The sequence below is a fragment of the Mercenaria mercenaria genome, chromosome 3, assembly GCF_021730395.1.
Source record: "Mercenaria mercenaria strain notata chromosome 3, MADL_Memer_1, whole genome shotgun sequence".
Classification (NCBI taxonomy): domain Eukaryota; kingdom Metazoa; phylum Mollusca; class Bivalvia; order Venerida; family Veneridae; genus Mercenaria; species Mercenaria mercenaria.
The window spans coordinates 41364317-41378235 of record NC_069363.1 but is presented as its reverse complement, the minus strand read 5'-3'; the positions used below and the strand labels follow the sequence as shown (position 1 = coordinate 41378235).

General features: G+C 35.0%; 1 protein-coding gene across 1 annotated transcript; it reads left to right on the top strand.

Moving 5' to 3' along the window:
* The first annotated feature begins 1324 nt into the window (after positions 1 to 1324).
* LOC123524982 (uncharacterized) lies at positions 1325 to 13919 on the top strand. The gene is made up of 8 exons (XM_045303641.2): positions 1325 to 1458; positions 6937 to 7186; positions 7857 to 8730; positions 8952 to 9043; positions 9400 to 9565; positions 10094 to 10255; positions 10490 to 10708; positions 12971 to 13919. The coding sequence occupies exons 2-8, from the start codon at positions 6957 to 6959 to the stop codon at positions 13280 to 13282; spliced, it is 2055 nt and encodes a 684-aa protein (XP_045159576.2). The 5' UTR covers positions 1325 to 1458; positions 6937 to 6956; the 3' UTR covers positions 13283 to 13919.

Sequence of the window (13919 nt, the reverse complement as noted above, 5' to 3'; positions counted from 1 at the left end):
GCAGACACAAAGACAGATACATAGACTGACAGACAAACGACACACAAAACGACACCCAATGTATGGATAAAATATAGAGAGAGCATTTTAAGACACTGGCCTTATTCTCAACTGATCACGAAACTCAAGCTTACGTGCTATTTACAATCTTTTTGGAAATAATCATTAATAATTATTGCGATTTGGGTGGTTATTTTATTTCTACCAGTAGTGTGAAAATGTAAAAGAAAAAGGGGTCAAAATGGCCAAGGAAGGGTCGAAATGGCCAATGAACACCGTAAGTTGGGGTTGAAATGTATCGGGTGGAATTTACGGTCTCTAAAAATGTATTTCATGCGTTTGCGCAAGTCAAACCAGAAGACGAAATTACGATATGAAAATATCGTGTTTTCGCGTTTTCGCTATAAAAATATCGTGTTTTCGCGTTTTTGCCTTTGTGCGAAAACGCGAAAACGCGATACTTTCACATGAAAACACGAAGCAAAAATATCGCGTTTTCGCGCTATCAATATCGTGTTTTCGCGTTTTCGCCCTACTTACCACGAAGGCGAAAACACGAAAAGACGATGGCAAATCGAGGGCGAAAACGCGAAAATACGATATTAAGAGCGCGAAAACGCGATATTTTTTGTTTCGTGTTATCGCTTTATAGCTTCGTGTTTTCGTGTGAAAGTATCGCGTTTTCGCGTAAAAATATCGCGTTTTCGCGATTTCGCCCCTAGGACGACAACGCGAAACTGCGATGGCCCCAACGGAGCACCGTAAGATATACCAGTCAAAAGTAAGTGTGAATTTTGTTCGCAACTAGTAGACTCTGTTTGGTTGAATGGTATATTATAAGCCATATTCTGATGATTTAATTAGCATTTATTTTCGGAATAAAGTTTGTTAGGAAGAAATAGTCTAAGAAACATTTTGTCATATCCTCATGTTCTTGCGTGACAACTCCGCTAGCACGAAGACTATAGAACAGTGTGCCGATTAACATTGCAGAAAACAGTCGTCGTCACAATAATTTTGTTTTGTCCTCATACTCTCATGTCCTCCTACTGCACAACGAACATTTGTTACAAACAAATATATCATCAAAGAACATATAGGTACTATTAAATATATATGTTTATATTTTGTTTAAATATACGTTGAACACTGCGATACCACTGTTATGATAATTCAGTTTTACAAAATCGTTATAAACTCACAAACTTAATCAGTGTTTTACGGCGATCGTTATTACTTTATCAGTACTTGTATACGGAGCTTCTTTACAAATTTATTCAATCTATGCAAGTAAATACTTGTTCTATTTTATCTTCCTCATTCTTTATTTTTAGAACGTACTTCTCTGCGCATGTGTCGAGATGACATGTCTAAACAGTGATGTATTTATATACGAAACCGGTATATATATAATGTGTATGACTTAAACTGAAATTTGATTTAACGGAGCAACAGAAGGTACGTTTTCTTTACATGTTACATATTTGCAAATATAGATAAATAACATGGTCAATAGCTAGCTATATTAGCTAGGATAGTAGGCAAATAACAGGAGCGCGAGTATTGATTTACCGGGAGGATACATGTAGTGATACGATAATGAGTTAGGCTGGACAAAAAATTCCCTTGTTTTAAATAAATGCTTGTGTATGAGAACTTAAAATGATGTTTGCCAAGACAAAAAGCATGATGACATGTAAAATTTCTCCACCTTATAGATCTACATGACATGCGTGCAGTTAAGATGTTGAACCCGTATTGATAAACGGCAAATAACGTACTTTCCGTCGCGATTTCGGCATTCTTCGGTTTTACGGAGTCATTTGCATCTTTAGCTACATTTACGAACGAGAGTACTTAATAATACGTGATTACGGGTCCATTATCTTAACGCTCCAAGGCCATTTTGTTGTATGATTTTAGTTTTACTAGAGATCTGATCAGAATTTATCAATACATTTGAGTATTGAGTATTATGCAATAGACTGTAGTAAGTAAATAAATGGAACCTATGCAAGATGACTGAGTACAGTACAATATATTGTTATTATAATTATAAAGTAAATATTATCAATACCCGTTTGAAAGGTATATTGTACTATTTATTTGAATAGTCAAAACATGTTTCTGGCTTTCATGTTAATGTAATATAGGTATGAACAGGCTATAATGAAAGCCAGGAACATGTTCTGACAGTTCAAATAGGTAGTACAATAACATGGTCGTGAGAGTCGATACCCTTATTGTAACAATGTGCAAGTCGAAGGTCATACAATGTGCAAGTCGAAGGTCGCAAGTAAATGTTCAATCAGGTTTAAGGCATGTTACAAATGTAACCAGATATGAATTTTATAAATTGTATTTTAATTTGTATGTGTGTGGGCGCAATTGTCGATTAAAAAACGAAATAAGTGTAATTACAATTAGAATATGACATGCCACAAGTGAGACAGCCTCCTATTAGACATTTGCGAATTAATCCGATGCCGAATCCGAATCTGACTCCGGGTATACTGTAGGGACTTTCTCAAAACATTTAGTGGTTCAAATGATAAAACTAGTTGTTGACTAACATTTTAACATTGAGCTGTTTTTTTAGCCCACCATCATCAGATGGTGGGCTATTCAAATCACTCTGCGTCCGTGGTCCGTCGTCCTTCCGTCCGTCCGTCCGTCCGTCAGTCCGTCCGTCCTTCCGTCCGTTAACAATTTCTCGTTATCGCATCTCCTCAGAAACTACCTGGGGGATTTTGACCAAACTTTGTCAGAATGATGTATTGGTACCCTAGTTGTGTCCCCCCGAAAATCAGACTGGTTCAACAATTTTTTAGTAAGTTATGGCCCTTTGTTTATTTCTATAATTTACATAGATCTATATAGGGAAAAACTTTGAAAATCTTCTTGTCCAAAACCACAGAGTCTAGGGCTTTGATATTTGGTATGAAGCATCATCTAGTGGTCCTCTACCAAGATGATTCAAAATATTTCCTTGGGGTCTAATATGGCCCCGCCCCGGGGGTCACATGGTTTATATAGACTTATATAGGGAAAAACTTTGAAAAACCTCTTGTTCAAAACCACAGGGCCTAGGGCTTTGATATTTTGTATATGACATCATCTAGTGGTCTTCAACTAAGATTGTTCAAATTATCCCCCTAGAGTCAGATATGGCTCCGCCCCGGGGGTCACATGGTTTACATAGACTTACATAGGGAAAAACGTTGAAAATCTACTTGTCCAAACCACAAAGCCTAGGGCTTTGGCATTTGTAATGTAGCATCATCTAGTGGTTCTCTACCAAGTTTGTTCAAATTATCCCCCTAGGGTCAAATATGGCCCCGCCCTGGGGGGTCACATGGTTCATATAGACTTATATAGGGAAAAGATTTTAAAATCTTCTTGTCAATAACCTACAACATTCAAATTTGGACCACATGTATGGTTTTGAGTGGCAAGATGAACCTTGACATGAGTTGACCTTGATTTCAACCTAGTGACCTACTTTCACATTTCTGTAGCTACAGCCTTCAAATTTGGACCACTTGCATAGTTTTGTGCACTGAAAAAAACTTTGACCTTGACTTTGACCTAGTGACCTACTTTCACATTTTTGAAGGTACAGGCTTCAAATTTGGACCACATGCATAGTTTTGTGTTCTGAATTGGAATTTGACCTTGATTTTGACCTACTGACCTACTTTCACATTTCTCAAGCTACAGCCTTCAAATTTGGACCACATGCATAGTTTTGTGTACCGAAACAAACTTTGACCTTTACATTGACCTAGTGACCTACTTTCACATTTTTGAAGGTACAGGCTTTAAATTTGGAACACATGCATAGTTCTGTGTTCCGAAATAAAATTTGACCTTGATTTTGACCTAGTGACCTACTTTCACATTTCTCGAGCTACAGCCTTCAAATTTGGACCACATGCATAGTTTTGTGTACCGAAACAAACTTTGACCTTTACATTGACCTACTGACCTACTTTCACATTTCTGTAGCTACAGGCTTCAAATTTAGACCACATGCATAGGATTGTGTACCGAAACAAACTTTGACCTTGACATTGACCTAATGACCTACTTCCACATTTTTGAAGGTACAGGCTTTAAATTTGGACCACATGCATAAATTTGTGTTCTGAAGTGTAATTTGACCTTGATTTTGACCTAGTGACCTACTTTCACATTTCGTCCTTGAAATTGATCTAGTGACCTACTTTCACATTTCTCAAGCTACAACTTTCGAATTTGGACCACATGCAAAGTGTTGTGTACGGAAATGAAATTTGACCTTGAGCTAGTCAGTAAGTCTTGAAATTTGGAACACTCAAAAATGGCACATTGGTGGGCGCCAAGATCACTCTGTGATCTCTTGTTTTTTTTTTGTTTTTTTTTTTTTTTTTTTTGATTAACCATATATTTTTGTGCTCCCTGGAGGACAGTCATATAGTTGTCGCTTTGTCCGTCATTCCGTCACACTTTTGTCCGCAGTATAACATGGAAGGTATTAATGGCGTTTAATTGAAACTTCACATAATTATTTTTCTGGAAGTGTTATCGAGGGCTATTAACGTAGAAATGGTAAAGAGCGTTATAGGAGCTCACGGAAACTTGTCCGACTTTTTGGTGCGAGCGTAGCAAGTAAGAAAAAAATTCATATTTTATATATTTTATCCAGAACAAGCAATAAATTACTTATGCGAGCGTAGCGAGCGAGATAAAATGCACATTTATATTTTTCACACAGAACAATAGATAAATAACACATGTGCGCGGAGAGAGGGAGAGAGAGAGAAAGAGAAAATGTATATTTTATATTTTTCACCCAGAACAGAAGTCAAATTATTTGTGCTCCGGCGATTTTAGGGTGGGGGATGGGTCAAAGAAGATCTCAGAAATTTACTCTGTTGCTGTTTGAGGAAACCCAGCTCCACGCCCTGGCAGTCACATTCTTTAGACTCACAAAAGGAACGTTTTCATGGAAACATATTCAAATCAGCTTAGCACTCTTGTAAAAGGCGATTCTCAAAAAATCAGTTATGGTTATAGATTATAAGGGAACAATTTTTCCCCTCAAGGCCATATTTACCATATTTAACATAGCCAATGATCTGACGGCCACCCAATAAAAATGTATGCAGAACAGCCATATATAATAAGGAAATCTGAAAGATTCGAATATTCTATACAAGTAACTTGCGGTCAGGACGTAATGAAATTAGGTTGAAGGTAACATTGCTTCTAAGTAGACTAAGTGTTGAAAAGGGAGTAAATAAGGAGAATAATTCTTTATTTGGTTTGCCATCTCAACTCTGCATAGATGACCCAATATTTCATGTATTGAAAGAGCAACTACAACATGTACAAGAATTTCTTCTGTTATGTCTGGATAAATCTGACTCTTTTATTAAGGAAAAGATGCTCAAAACAATAAGTAAGGGGGCTGATGACGGATGTACGATGGACATCTCATAATCACAGAAACACCACCAATACGGCATGATAGGTGAACTTAATATGTCCAGGATTATCTGTGAAAGAAATAAGAATGTAACTATAACATGTTTTCGTGTTTTGCAAAATTCTTCATTGAACCTATTTAGAAAATTAATTGTTATATACATAATGACGTAAAGATCCGTAAGAGTTAAAAAAGAAACATTTTTATTTGCCCCACAGAACTACAAAGGTATCCGGGTAATATGCATCCCTTATTTAAAACTTAACAATGAATTCACTTAATAACGAACGGAATGATGCCAGAATTAGGGAGAAAGATGTCTACTGTCCGCCCTTTTTGTTTTCACGGATAATAGGTCATAGCGTCTGAGACATGTGGCTTTTTCTTAACACTTAACAGAATAGTGTTAACCAAATTTCATAATGACCAAACATTATGAGGCCTAGAAAAAATATGTGCTTCTGGTTTCCCGACCTACACAAGTTAATGTAACCTAAATGTTTTATGGCCCTTGAGAATATTTAACAGTCTTTGAACAGTGTCAGTGATGTTAGAATTCAACTTATTGACGCTCTAAAGGTACACTCTCTTATTTTTATTCATTTTATAAAACAAAAATAATTTCCGAAAGGTTCAACTCAATTGAAAATTATCAAAAACACCAAAATTACCGACCTACCTGCCCAATTTTGTGAGCATGTTACCAGCAAAAGAAACAACTTGATATTATTTTGTTAGCTCTAACTACTAAAAACAATAGATTCAAGTTAAAAACCTCATATTAAATCGACCAACACTTTGCTGATATTTCTGATTGATTTAAATTATAGCACATAAATGTTTCGAGATTATCCCTCAAAAAACAATATGAATATCGGATTACAATCTCGGATTCGGTATCGGATTAATTCGCAAATGTCTATTAGGCATAATAAGGTACAAGATTAAACATTATTAGCTTATGAACCTGCCACAAACAGAGATACCGAGCTAGGGGTCTCTATCAAATTCGCCTGCTGATGCGAGTTTATCACGGAAATTATCACGAGATAAAATTATCTGAAGAAGGGTATCATTAACTATCCCAAGTCTTCTCTCCTTTTCATTAGTCCGAACGCAATTACACACATTCTTTTTAAATATGTTTTATTGTGTTTATTGTTTACAGTACTTTTGAAAACTTAGATTTTTCAATGGCTGGTTTCTCAAGCATGTGAATCTTCGTTCAGCAGCTATCGACTGAAGACATTAACATAGACTAAAACAGTCTTTGCAAAATTTTCAGAAGGATTTTAAAGCGTACAAATGTGTAGTTAATTTTGTTTTGTTAGCTACCATAGATGTTTTCAACTTTGTTTTTACATTAACCAGGTTAGTTTGATATGTGTGTGGTCATGTCATATTTTAACTTGTAATACAGTTGATGGATGTATTAAGCTTAGAAAGTAAAGTTGCTATCATTTCAGATTAAATTAGATACAGCAAAATGGCTATGAGTTCGCAACAAAAGGCGGCGATGAAGCGTCTAGCAACCGATTTGAAAGAGCTTCAGGAACAACCTGTAGAGAATGTGTCGGCGGCCCCGCTTGATGAAAACATGTTCGAATGGCACTGTAACTTCAAACATGATGAAATCATCTACCATTTGATCTTGTATCTACCGAAGCAGTATCCTTACGAGTCGCCTAGCGCAGAATTCGTTCCTGTTGGATTCAGGTGAGTTCCTTATTTAACCCAGATTCGTTTACGATATACAAATGCACTAGAAATATAACGGAGATGGTTACAGATATAGATGTGTTTGTATCCATACAGTTGTAATGACTTACACGCATTGTTGATTTAATATCGCGTGATATGAAATCATACCGGTATTTGCAGCGATATAGAGTTTCAGGTCGTCTCAGTTTACAAAATACACGTAGTAATGTAATAATGATACTTCTATACATGCAGACAAAACATTGTGTTCATGTTTGTCGGTATAAACATTGATATAAGAGATGGGTCTGAACATGAAACCATTTCGAGTTATTGATTAATTACAAAATGCCATCATAGTCTTTCAATAACATTCTTAGGTTACCACTTCAGTTTAGCTACCAATAAGATAGTTTCATTCTATAGCAGTTTATTTCTTAGACGGAATCCATAGTAAAGCAAGTACACAATGTAGTAAAGAAACCGTATGCTCCATTAACATTTCTTTTCCATCGACAATAGAAAATGGATGAGTTTCAGCCTTTTCCGTGTTTGTAAAACGTTTCTTCTACGATATTTAAATACAAGTGACATCTAAAATGACATTTAAGTAGTTTTTCTAGTTTACATATTGTATAGTATGATCATTAAATTATCAATACAACAAATGCATGTTTTATTCCAGATACAACAGCGGTGCAACAATGCCAGGTAAGAAAGGAACTAAAGTCTGTCTGAACATATTCGCCGATTTTGCATATATCCACACAGAATGGAAAGACCAGAAAGGGCTAGGATGGTCTCCAGGATACACTGTACAGACCATTCTAATGAATGTGGTCGCATTTCTAGCCGAAACTCAATCAGGTGACAATGCTTGGATGAAAGACACTTCCGCCCATAATCTTAAACTGTCAAAGGACTTCACGTGTGCTGACTGTGGACACACGTACAAGAAACCTTATCCACCTCTTGATGGAGTAAAACCATCACTGAAAAAAGGCGCATCCAAAACCAAATCGGCCGATACAGGAAAGTCAAAGGGACCACAAATTATTGATTACATGTCGAAAGAACATTTTAAAATTGAAAAACCCAAGACAGATGATGAAATATATGGGTATGGTCTAATTGTGTCCGGACCACCACATCGTCCAGCTCTTACTACTCCTTGTGAATTTCTACAACAAGGATCATTCAACAGTATGAAGAAAGCTGTTGGTACAGTACACAGCGTCCTTAAAGAAGAACTGAAGTATTTTCTACCACTTTATATACACCCAAAGCACGGGGAAGGGATAAAGCCCCTTTTTGAAAAAGTGTTGAATAATGACATTGCAGCGTTGTTGCCAAAATGTAAACCAAACAAGACACCTATTGAAGAAATGGTAATAAAGACTATTCCAAACCTAATGAGCGCAACAGTCGTAGAGTTCAGCAAAGGGACACAACACACGAGTGATAACAGCTTAAATGGGTATTTTGCTCTGCATAGACTGCTGTTGTGGGCTCTGGAAACATATCCGGACCTTGCAAAAATCATAGATGAACGGCTACAGGTAAGATGTAATAGATGTTATTGAATAAAGTAATGATAATTGGTTAAAAAAGTACAATTGTACCTAAAATGATTTAAATCCCAAAGAAGACAGCGATTTAAGAACAGATGTTACAGCACCGTCTAAAATCTAGTCTGTCTTTTAATTAAGCTTAAAATAATTAAATCAGATGCTGATATGATTTAGTTGGTTTAACTTGAAAACGAAATTCTATCTTTCAGGTGTTTATAGCCGATGAAGCCAACAGGACAAAGAAGGCATGTCCACATATCGGAGAGTGGCTGATGCTGTTGTCAGCCTCATGGAAATACAGGTAGTACTATTGACTTACTCATTCTTTGGGATCATTAAGCCCATTTAATATACTAGTATGTTTAATAGAATTTCGTTCAAGCCGGTGCTAGTCAAGTCGGAGTGAGTTTTGGGCACTTTTCATTACCTGTAATGAACAGAGTCAGAGTCAGTCAAACCGAGTCTGCTATTATCTTGTTTAGTTTCATTCTATGATTCCAAAACAAGATGATTTTATAGCAACAGACTTTCATTTTTTATTTCACATTGCCTTATTTACTTTTTAAATTGATGCTTCTAGTAACTTGATAGATACTATTGTGCTGTTACAAAAGAGTTATAATCAATCACTATCGAGTTTTCGCTCATGTATTGTAGATGGGAGGACGCTGCGGACGCCTATCTGTCAGAGAGTATGCGGAGACAGGTGATGTGGTATGTGAAGGATGATGCTAAACTTGGGATGTTAGATACTGACCAAAAATACAGGTTGGAAAATACGCTAGCGAAAACTGCCGTGAGCAGGAAACTGCTTGCATTTCAGGTAATGAATGATCTCAGTCTTATTCAGTTGTTTAATTCTAGTTACATGTATAATACATTGTTAGGTAATGTATCACAGTTAACTGATATGATAAATTTCCTCGTGATGTAAATGTGATCTTATAGTGACGTATTAAACTCCTTATTGTTATATTTGAGGTTTTCTATGTAAACGTTAATGGCTGATATATGTTGTCTCCAACTAACTTTTATAGAATCAGATATCCTGTTAAAATGGTAAAATCCAGTGTGTATCTAATCATTCGCTTCACTTTTTGTGAAAGTTATCTTAAAAGCTTTGGAAATTACCTCGTTCATATTTTGAGAGAAACACTGAATTTATTCAATATATTCCGTCATGTTTGTTTTAACAACTTTTTTAACACAGAATAAGTGAGGTATTCTAGTCATATGATGTGCAGCAAACTGATAGATCATAACATGGTTATAAATAATATAAATCACCCTGTACAAGAATTTATCAATATCATCTAAAACTAATTTTGCAATGGTTTGTTGTTATCCGCAGGTATTATTCTTGGACATTGCAATGCCAAAGGGCAAAAGCAGAAAAGATTTGATAAAGCGTTATGATGATAACCTAGGGTTTCCAACACCAGATATGGTGAAGCAGATGAAGGAATCTGTAGATACCATTAACAACATGAAAACATTTGCAGACTGGTACAAGGTAAACAAAAGCAACTGCAGTTAACACCAGTTATTGAACTCTAAAATAGTAATCTTACATAAGTTAAATATAATGACTTTTCCTGATATACTAAACCCAAAAGCTTTGAAAGTAATATTACACTGAATTAGTTTTATTTTTTTACGTATTTGCTATATTAAATACTGTCGTTTTCTACATGCATAAGATGTACAATTCTGCGATTCACTTAGCAAATAACATTTATATTTACAGGTTTTGAAATTAAAACCACCGACCGAGAAGGAGTTATTTGATAAATATGTAAAATGTGTAGAGTACTCTATCTGGACGGATGGATATAACTGGTCATTCTGGAAGACAGGAGGAGGCTGGGGCGAGGTACTTAGACGGTATAAACCATACAAACCCAAAGAAAAGAAAGAGGGGGATGATGAGAAACCTGAGAAGGGAAAAGGAAAGGCACCTGTCAAGGTTTAAAAAAGTTTTGCTAAAATAGGCTTTAAAGTTGTAAATATATTATACCGTGTTCAGACTACGTTTTTAATCCTACATTAACTTGGGTTTATTTTTTAAACTCGTTTGCGTCCACACTATATGTGGTGTAAAACGTGAATTTTGTAAAGGTCAAGTGGTTTCTGTAATGTAGCATTAAAACTACCTCGGGAGGTGGTTTTAATACTACATTAAAAAGTAATGCTACATTATTTTACAAATGTGAACGCAAATGTGGGTTATAACTGGTTTTACAATCCCAAATCCACAGGTCTTACTTTTTGGAGGAAGAATACCATGGGTTTCTCTTTTGTATCAACAATTGATGCTGTGGCTGGCAAAAGTAATTGGACTGTTGTTGAAACAAAAACATTAAATTGCGATATGGAGTCATGCTGACGCTCAAAATGGACAATAGATGGAATGAACAGAAATTCTTAGATGAACACAGAAGTTTAAATATTGATGACCCCTTCTTGTTTCTGTTAGCCTCAATTCTTTGTAACCTTTTTTGCTTATTGCAAGATATTTATTAACTTCCAACATTGCATGTATATATTTAAACCACATTTCTTTGCCTAGTGTGGACGCAAACTAGATTATATTTTGATGGGTTTTGAATGTCAAATACCAATTATAGCCAATTAGTGCCTAATAAAAATAAAACCGTTCTGCTAGTGTGAACACGGTATAAGATAGATTAACATTTACCGTTTATTTCTTTGACAGATCTATAGCGTTTCATTCAGTATGCATTTCTGTGTTAGATAAAACACAATTATGTTACTTTATTCTCACATACATGTAGGCATAGGAAATAGAGATCAATATAATTGCACCTTTACTAATCCTACCAGGTGTTCTGTATTACAAAAGTGGTTCTATTGTGACATTTTGATGCAAGCAAAACTGTATTATCTGCACTATTATTTACATACTGGTACTTCATTTTATTATTGGCTTGTTAAAAGTTTTTTTTTTACCATATGTAAGTTGACAAAATCATAGGAACCATATCTTGAGGGGTAAATCAAACTAAAATGAATAAATCCTAAATAATTTTGTTGTGCAAAAAAGTATGATATTGTGTCTAATACAGTTTTCATTTTCCACTCGATTGTATAATTGCAAGGGAAGTAAACTAATAGATCTCTACTTATAAGTACTAGCCCAAGGCAAGAGTTGTCATTCTTTGTGGATCACAACTTTAAATTAAAAATTAAAACTTCTGTTATTGATATTAACAAAACTATCATAAACTTCACATTTGTGAAATCATTTTTGGTTATTTCAAGGACTTGGAAATCAATTTCTAGACTTTATTTAATGTAATACTATCATTGAAAATTTTAGGGTCTATGTCTAATACATGTTGATTGCCAAAGAGCTGCTATGGTTCCCCCGGGATGAAGAAGACTTTATTATATATGAGAATGTGTAACTTCGATTTACTTTGACACAGTATTGTTATATTGTCCAGTTCTTTGGGATCATGGTGTCCACTCAATTTTACTTGATAAAATTCCGCTTAAGACGGTACTAGGGGGCATGAGGGGTTTTGCACATTTCATTACTTCTCGAGAACAGACTCAATCAAACCGAGTCTGCTAATATTTTGTTTGCTTGTATCCTATGCTTCCAAAGGATCTTTTTTTATAGGATTTATTACGTCGGTTTTTAACGTGTCAACATTATCAATAAAAAAATATATAAACAACTGCAAATATGATTTTAAGATAATAAAAATCATTTATACTACAATATGATCAAAGGATTCTGAATCACTTACATATGTCAGAAATTAAACGCTTATGATTTTAATGCGCTAAAAGAAGTTCTTTACAAAGTCACATTAGAACTTGTAACACAGATGTTACTTGTTTGTTATTAGAATTGCACCGTCTTTAAAAACAATTTATATCAGGTTACATTATGTAGAAACTGGTAAATAAAGTTGTTGCCGACAATACAGCGTGTTTTCAACAAGGTGTAACTAGCTTTTTATGATTATATTTGTATCAACAAAAAGTTAGCCACAGAGACACTTAAAACTTGAATTCAATGGCATAGTATTACTTTTGTAGCTGAACTTGCCTAGCTAGTCTCTATCTTAGAATTACCTTATCCGTTATGTTTATGAGCTTATCAAATCTTATAATACATATGATAATTTCTACTTCGAGAATTTAAATATTAACGTACGTCAAAGTTTAGCTTATACTAGTATCTTATTTCATAAAGGGACCTGCTGTCGTGAAGGGAAAGGGTCGTGGTAAGAAGGCGGCCGAACCAGAGCCAATGGACGAAAGCGAAAGCGAGGAAGAGGCTAAACCTAAAGGCCGAGGTCGTGGTAAATCACCAGCAGCTAAAGGTAAAGCTGGTCGTGGTGGTGGGAAAGCTGGGCGCGGAAAGAAAGTAGAAGACATCTCTGAAGATGAAGAATCAGAGGAAGAAGTTAAGCCGAAAGGTCGTGGAAGAGGAAGAGGAAAACGATCAGCTGATGAAGCTTTCGGTGCAAAAGCTGTTGGTAGGGGCGGCAAGAAAAAGAAGTAAACACATGATTCATCGTACAGTATGGCAGGATTCTTCAAGGGGGGGTGTATTTACTGGTTTTGTATTTTGATATAGCAGTGTAAAGAAAATATAGAATAATTTTTATTATGAACTTGTTCTACATTTACACATTTGTCAAGTATATTACAGATCAGCTTACATGCTTAATGTGTGTTCTTTTAAATGTATTGAAGCGTATGAAACTAACTTTTTATAGTGTTTCCTTTAAACCTTTATATCATATATATTATTTAAGCACTTTTAACTCACTAAATCTTGTTTTTATTGTTTTGCATTTCTGCATAATAACGTTTTCGTAACGTTTTGGTTCTTCAGTTCTACCGTTCATTTTGGGCATACATGCAGTATATTTATATGGGCAGTTTTTATTTTCCTTGTACATTTCTGTATTACTGCCGTATATTTTATTACTAACGTTTTCATAAAAGAGATGCTTTATACAGATGTGTATAATGAAAATATTTTCTTACAAAGTCTGAAATTCTAATGGATATATAACAAAGATTTGAATGATATTTAAAACTATATATGGTTTTGAAAACAAGATATAAACATGCTCTAGATATAACAAAAATAATATAATGTAAATCCTAAATAAAATTTTCTTATATTTAAA

Excerpts from the sequence above, each read along its gene's own strand:
- LOC123524982 (XM_045303641.2), top strand. The coding sequence starts at position 6,957 with ATGGCTATGAGTTCGCAACAAAAGGCGGCGATGAAGCGTCTAGCAACC. Across the intron at positions 8,731-8,951 it reads TCATAGATGAACGGCTACAG|GTGTTTATAGCCGATGAAGC; the intron begins GTAAGATGTAAT and ends TCTATCTTTCAG. Across the intron at positions 9,044-9,399 it reads TCAGCCTCATGGAAATACAG|ATGGGAGGACGCTGCGGACG; the intron begins GTAGTACTATTG and ends CATGTATTGTAG.